Below are 7,062 nucleotides of genomic sequence, written 5' to 3' on the forward strand. Positions count from 1 at the left end.
TAACTATCTGGGAAAGATCACCAGTAAAAATAATTGCACACAAAAGATTATCAGCGTAGAATCACTTAAGGCATCACACCAAATGTACATTTCGTTGCTTCTTACAACTTCCTCTGAGCAGACCATGCACGCAGCAAAAGAATTGATCAGTACCACCATGGCAAAAGCTAAGCTGTTCAAATTGTCTAACAAAAGATAATGGTGCAATCATCTCAGATGCTATGCAACACCATCTGGTACATAGCGACAGCCTGACATATGGACGATGCCAGTTACTACAAAATCTGAAATGAAGGTATCCTACAGGAACATATATTCAGTTGCAGCAAGTCGCTGCTGATTGACACCACAGCGATCCACAGTATGACCATTGACACCGCAGCCGCTACATGTTGGTGGCCTTCTAGCCTTCTTTGTTGCTGGATCGCGATCCGGACAGTTCTGCATTGTGTGCTTGTTGCTCCGACATACACTGCAAAATCTTGGGCGCCTCGTCAGCTTCTCATGCCCTGCTTTCGACCTCTTGTTGCTTGGCCGCCCTCGCTCCTTCTTCCTTTTCGGTGCACGTTCAGGGAAATTATCCATTTGATCACCGTCTAAAATTGGTAGCTGAACTTCAGCTTGCGGGTGTCCTAATCCCAGCCCATCTTTCTTTTTGGCTACTTCATGCAATGATTCTATACCGTTATCTAGTATTTGCATTGCTATGGTATGGCTTTCTGCATTGCTATCGCCCATCTCGACCAAATGGAGTGCTTTGAGCATCAATGATGAGTGCCTGTATGTCTGTGCCATCAGTGCTGGATTATCTTTCCTGTACTGTGCTAGTTCCTCCGGCAGTAAATGCCGTGCCTGCTTAGTCCAGCGCTGCAATACCATATCCCCTGGTATTTGCTGAACCCCTGTACTGATCATTACCTGCATAAGTAGAGAAATGTTCAGCCTAGCTCGTGTGATATATTATACAGTTTCTAGCATTCATCCCAAAACACTCACCCTTAATATGTGACTGCACGGTAAACCGAAATGCTCAAATAAGCCACACTCGTAGATGTACTTCCCCCCTCTTTCAACCACTTCCACTTCATATTTGCCTTTGCACCATCGCTGCACCCGATTAAGATCATAGTGTTCTGCAACATAGTGCTTCCCTTGCACAACCTCTGTAGCTCGGTAAAATTCAGATTCTTCCTTCAAATCACAAAATAGCGCAAAAACTTTAAGAGTATAAACCTTGTGTGCATGCACTACTAATGGACCCCCTACTGTCATTTTCTTCACATTCTGATCCAAATAAACAAAACACAAACAAGGCAGATGTGTTAGGATAGTATACTTTTTAGTGTATAAGTGAACTTTTACTCGGACACACTGAATGCGAAATAGTATTCTATGACCCGAACTCACCAGTTTGTTACGCCGCTCTTCGTAGTTTTCATCTTCATCCCGGATGTACTGCATCTTCATGTACTGGTCCAAGAACTGCCGTAGTGTGCAGCCAGGTGATAAGATATTTTTAAGCATGTGATTCGCACTCTCGCTTCTTTGAGTACTTATCATCCTTGCACAGAAAACACCCTTGAAATAGCTTTTGACCCACTTCTCCCTTGTTTCATAGATCTGAGAAAGGAAAGCATTGCTCTATAGACCATACTCCTTCAGCAACGCAGCCCAACTCTGCTCAAACTTCTCTATTGTGAGCATTTCATTCAGCATTAAGTGGAACTTGTCCCTGAATTCCCTGATACTAGTGTATTTGGTACCCAAGCATTCTTTTACTCTCTTCAAGACATGCCACTTGCACCAACGGTGGACTGTGTTCTGCCACTCATCAGCAAGTGCCACTTCCATCGACCGGCATTGATCTAAAAGAAGAAAACTATTAATCCTTAGTTGAACTAACAACACTGGGAAGCTGTAATATGCAAACCAACAAATGCTACAATCAGCTATCTTTTTCTATGTTATGCTGGGAAACTGCCATTTCAAAAACAACAAATGGTTGTTTCAGCTATCTCTTTATAACACCTGGAAAAAAACTGTAACATACAACATGACTATTTACCTGTTAGTATTGTTCTTGGCTCTCTTCCACCCATGAGCGATGCAAATTCCCTGAACACCCATTTGAAGCTATCAATTTTTTCATCAGTCATCAGTACACCGCCAAGAAGCACTGTCTGTAAATGATTATTTACACCAACAAATAAACCGAACGGCATATCATATAGATTAGTCTTGAATGTTGTGTCAAAGCTAACAACATCACTGAAATGCTCATATTGCATCCTGCTCCGACTATTGGTCCACATCAAACTCTTTATTCTACCATCTTCATCTGTATCAACACTAAATAAGAATCCCGGGTCAGATTTACGAAGCTCACGGATCAGATCCATGGTCTTCTTGATATCATCTTCAGCTTGCTCTCGGTTAATCTTCTGACAAAGTGTTTTCAAACATCTTTTTGTTGCAGGCACATTCTGCATTGACCCAAAAAAATTACCAAGAATAGTATACAGCTTTGTAATTCCGATATTATTCTCACGGAGCATACGAACTAAGTCCCTCGTGTACTTGTCGAGGTGATGGTGTGAAGGCCAATGTTTCTGCTCTCCACAAGTTTCTGACAACGGATGATTATGCTCAGAAATATGTTCCACTACAATCCACCCATCATCCGAGGTCCGATGCACCCGCAACATTGCCTTGCAGCCTGTTTTTGACGAGCTTGTCTTCACATTACCATCCGGTTTACCCTAAATAGAAACATAGGAATAGTATGATTAGCCATCGCCAACATTCACGTAACTTTAGGAAAATGAAGACACAGCACTATTAAATAGCAAGCAAAATAAAGTAAACGATTAGAACTATAACTTACACGACAACTGCAGTAAAAATCCTGCGACAATTGGTACGGTTTTGCCTCAGGCCCATTATTCTTCCTCCTATTTTTAGACCATCTTTTCTTTCCCCACCGTATACCAAAGCCACATTCCCATGAATAAAGATTGTAGTACTCATAAGCCTCATCACAGCTGTCAAATTCCGTCCCGACACTCGGGTATATTACGTACCCACTAGTGTGCTCTGCAAACTTCATAACTGCTTGTTGCAGTGCACTTGGCTTAGCATGTTGAGAATTCCTGTACTCCGCGCCACTGGCTCTAGTGTTACTGGGCAAATAAACAACAGGCATGTAAAAAAATAATTCTGGTAATGGACTTCTGCTGTATTGTTGTTTGGGTCACATACCGTTTCTTCCAGCCACATGTTTCACTGTTTTGCATAGGAATGGATGCTGACAGTTCAGCAGCGTCAGAAATTGGTTCTGAATTATCCAAACAATTGTACGACCTGCTCATCGATTGCTCTCAGGTGCAATAATAGTTTACCAAAAATATGGCACTCTTGGGAAACAAGAAGGTAAGCAAGTTGCAATAACATTATATTTATGGACGTACCTTTCGGTTAATCTTACTTCTGCTCTTGAATTTTCCATTTCTGACCTACCACTATTGACACCAATACATTCATATAAGCACTGTTGGCTATCATGATTGCCATCAGCGGTCCTCATCTGCTCCAAATTGATATCAGTATTATCAGCAACAAGACACTCAAAGTCTAGCCTCTTTGTTACATCACCATTACTTATTTCCCTGCTACGACCTTGTGGCATCCTATAGATCCATCAAAAAAATTAGTCCTTTCCACTAACTGTTGCACAACTAACACAGAAGATGGTACCAATGGTAGAAGATTGTACCTGCTACTCATCTTGGTAGTAGAGCAATTATCCTTGGATGCTAACACTAGTTCAGCTCTGCAAACAGTTTCCACCTCAAAATCATTAATGAATAATTGTGTTATGTTATCTGATCATTGATTTCACACCAGCGACACATCAACAGAACCTACCACATTGCTCTAATTTTTTTTCAGCATCTTTGCAGAGGGCCGATGTATTTTTCAGCATCTTTTTCAGCATAAATATTCCCAGGATGTTGCAGAGGCCCAAATTTTTAGAGCAAGAAAAGTAATGACAACTAAACGAAAAGTACAAATTCCAGGTGTAGTAGGAAATAAAGGAGGCCAATCATCACTAACCTCATATTTTCTTGTGACGGAGCATTAGTCTGTTTTCTTCCAATCTCCGCCCGACTATGCAATTCCTTATCTGTCTCCGCAGAGCTTTTTTTGCGGTGGCAGGATCGAATAGTAAAATAATCCGCCAGCCGAATCAAAATTGTTAGTCTTGACTAACCGATTTGGACTGTGCAGAACTGAGAATAGGATTGCACAACAGAAAGGAATCAGACATTTTACCTCTCCAATGATACGTTCAAGTCAAATTGATGGTAGTCCTTGGAAATACCACCGATTCTTTCAGCTTCTTCTAGCATTGTATCAAACCAGGGGTCGCTAGAATTGATCTCGAGGCTTGTTAAAAGCAAACAATCAAAAAGAAAATCAGAAAACCACAAGTTAAACGGAGAAGTTTCCCGCTAATCCGCACTCATCGATCCAAAGACGAGTTTGACCCACTTTGTTTTGAAATCTCAGGAACTAACCTTCGAGCCGAAGACAAATCCTGACCTTGCACATGTGAGCGAGGCGGAACGCCCTGAACTCCCGGTGCCGTGGACCAGCCAATCGCGCCGCCAGGAGGGAACGGTTGGAGATCACTGCAGAGGATCGACGACTCCGGACCCCATTCGCTGCATCCTTCATCGATCCCGTCCGGGATCCGCTCTCGATGCCCCGCTATCGCCTCCCTCGCCCTCATCGATATAGCACTCCCCCGAGTGCACATGGCTGGCTGTAACAATGGGACATGCGAGATGTCACTTTTTTTATTTGTTTGTGTACGCTCGTTCAAAATTCGAATTTTGAAACATATGGCCGCGGCTTAAACTAACCACGGAGTACAGGAAGGGAGCGTCCAGTACCTTGATCCCCATTGGATCCAAGTCACATCGTATGAAATACGTATCTGGACACTGTCCTGCTCGGTTTCTGACCAAAGCACAGTTGGCACGATCGATTACTGACAGCAGCACAAATCTCGGTACATACCTCAACGGTACAGATACCGACTACCACGGTTCCCTAGTACTAGTAATCTTCGTTCCTCGCTCCGTGAAAATACTATTCTGAACCCGGCTATCAAGTAGGGGTGGGCATTCGGTCTATTCGGGTATTTCGGTTCGGTCTATTCGGGTTTTGCGAATTTCGGGTTTCAAAAAATGAGAACCGAAATTTTAAAGACAAAATTAGGAACCGAACCCGAATAGACCGAATATTTCGGTTCGGTCTATTCGGTCCACCGAATTAACCGAATAATAAACACACTCTCATCTTCCATCAAAATATATGCAATGAATAGTTAAATAGAAGTACGAGTAATAGCGATAAGTAACTATGAAAAAATAGCATAATGAAATAGACATACAAATATTAAGATGAGATAACAACTATTAGCTAATAAGTTCAAAAATCACATAAGATATCATGGCATACCAAGAGTTTGAATGAATTTCGGGTTATTCGGTCTATTCGGGTTTTGGAGGCTAGGAACCGAACCCTAACCCGTACCCCGAATTAAACCATAAGTGTGGACCGAACCCGAACTCGAGAACCCGAATAGACCGACATTTCGGTCTATTCGGTTCGGTTCGGTTCGATTTGGTTTTTTCGGGTTTTAAATGCCCACCCCTAGAGCCAAGGCCCAAGGATGGAGCCTGAAAAAAGTTGTTCCACTGCCAGAGTGGTCCCGACGGAACCGCACCACGTCCCCTCCACTTGGCCACGATCCAGGAGCACGGTGAACGAGCGGGCCCGGTCAGGGAAACCGCAACACCCTTCATCGATTTGTTCCCGGCCCGGCCTAGTATAACCGTTCCCCCCACCCCAGCACCATAACCCCCCGTTTCCAGAGCGAGCGAGAGAGAGATCATGGCGACCGAGATCCAGGGCTACTACGAGGACGGAACCGCGGTGGTGTCGTTCGGCGAGGACTACATCGACACGATGCTCACGGACTCCGGCGACGTGGCGGACTGGTGGGTGGCCGAGACCTACCGCACGCACCGCCGCGGCCACGTCGCCGGCCTCGACGTGGAGTGGCGCCCCGCCGCCGGCCGCGCGCCGCCCGGGCCCGTCGCCGTGCTGCAGGTCTGCGTCGACCACCGCTGCCTGGTCTTCCAGATCCTCCGGGCCGACTACCCGCCAGGCTGTCCGCCTTCCTCGCCGACCGCCGGTTCACCTTCGTCGGCATCGGCATCCGCGACGACGCCGCCAAGCTGAGCGCCGGGTACGGGCTCCGGGTCGCGAGCGCGGTGGACCTGCGTCGCCTCGCCGCCGACACGCTCGGGAGGCCCGACTTCCTCCGCGCGGGGCTGCAGCGGCTGGTGCTGGAGGTGATGAACGTGGACATGGAGAAGCCGCACCACGTGCGCGTGAGCGCCTGGGACGCGCCCGCGCTCTCGGACGACCAGCTCAAGTACGCCTGCGCCGACGCGTTCGCCTCGTACGACGTCGGCCGGAGGATCTACGAGGGCGACTACTAGGGACTCCAGGGGTGCGCAGTGCTGTGTCGGTGTCAGTGTATCCGGTGGTTTCGTAGCTTTGTTCGTGTTGCCAAGCGTGTCCCTCGTCTGTTCCGCTTCCGCGTCGTTAGGGTCGTCGTGCGTGTCCTTCTAATATGCAAGTCGTGGTATGTAATTGTGGAGCTTTGGTACCCTTAAACCGCTCGCTCGTGTTGGCCGTACTAGTCATTTTGGTTGTCTGGATTGTATGTGTGGATCACGCTGTCCGAGTTGTTCATGTTCATTTTCGTAGGGTGAATCAGTGAATGGGTGCGTGTGCACGTGGGAGCGAGTTGTTGTTGGCGTCGCTGCTAGAGTGGCCCGTGGCTCTCGGCGTGACCACATCGTGGACGCCGTCGGCGAGATCGACAGGTTCCATTCCGTCACCAGGTTCTGGGAAGAAGGCCAGGCGGGTTAACGGGCCACCGCAACCATGGTCGACAGTGTTCCTCGTTTCGGCATGATCTGT

At 46.5% G+C, this 7,062-nt stretch overlaps 1 protein-coding gene and 1 pseudogene across 1 annotated transcript; one reads left to right on the forward strand and one right to left on the reverse strand.

The window, feature by feature from the left end:
• Nucleotides 1-257: 257 nt before the first annotated feature.
• Nucleotides 258-2,204, reverse strand: LOC120710736 (protein FAR1-RELATED SEQUENCE 1-like). The gene is made up of 4 exons (XM_039996327.1): nt 2,066-2,204; nt 1,408-1,865; nt 997-1,284; nt 258-918 (listed from the first exon to the last, which is right to left on the reverse strand). The coding sequence occupies exons 2-4, from the start codon at nt 1,558-1,560 to the stop codon at nt 301-303; spliced, it is 1,059 nt and encodes a 352-aa protein (XP_039852261.1). The 5' UTR covers nt 1,561-1,865; nt 2,066-2,204; the 3' UTR covers nt 258-300.
• A 3,669-nt stretch (nt 2,205-5,873) lies between these two features.
• On the forward strand, nt 5,874-6,820 carry LOC120710737 (annotated as a pseudogene).
• The last annotated feature ends 242 nt before the right edge of the window (nt 6,821-7,062 follow it).

Source organism: Panicum virgatum, chromosome 5K, assembly GCF_016808335.1.
Source record: "Panicum virgatum strain AP13 chromosome 5K, P.virgatum_v5, whole genome shotgun sequence".
NCBI classification, from domain to species: Eukaryota; Viridiplantae; Streptophyta; class Magnoliopsida; order Poales; family Poaceae; genus Panicum; species Panicum virgatum.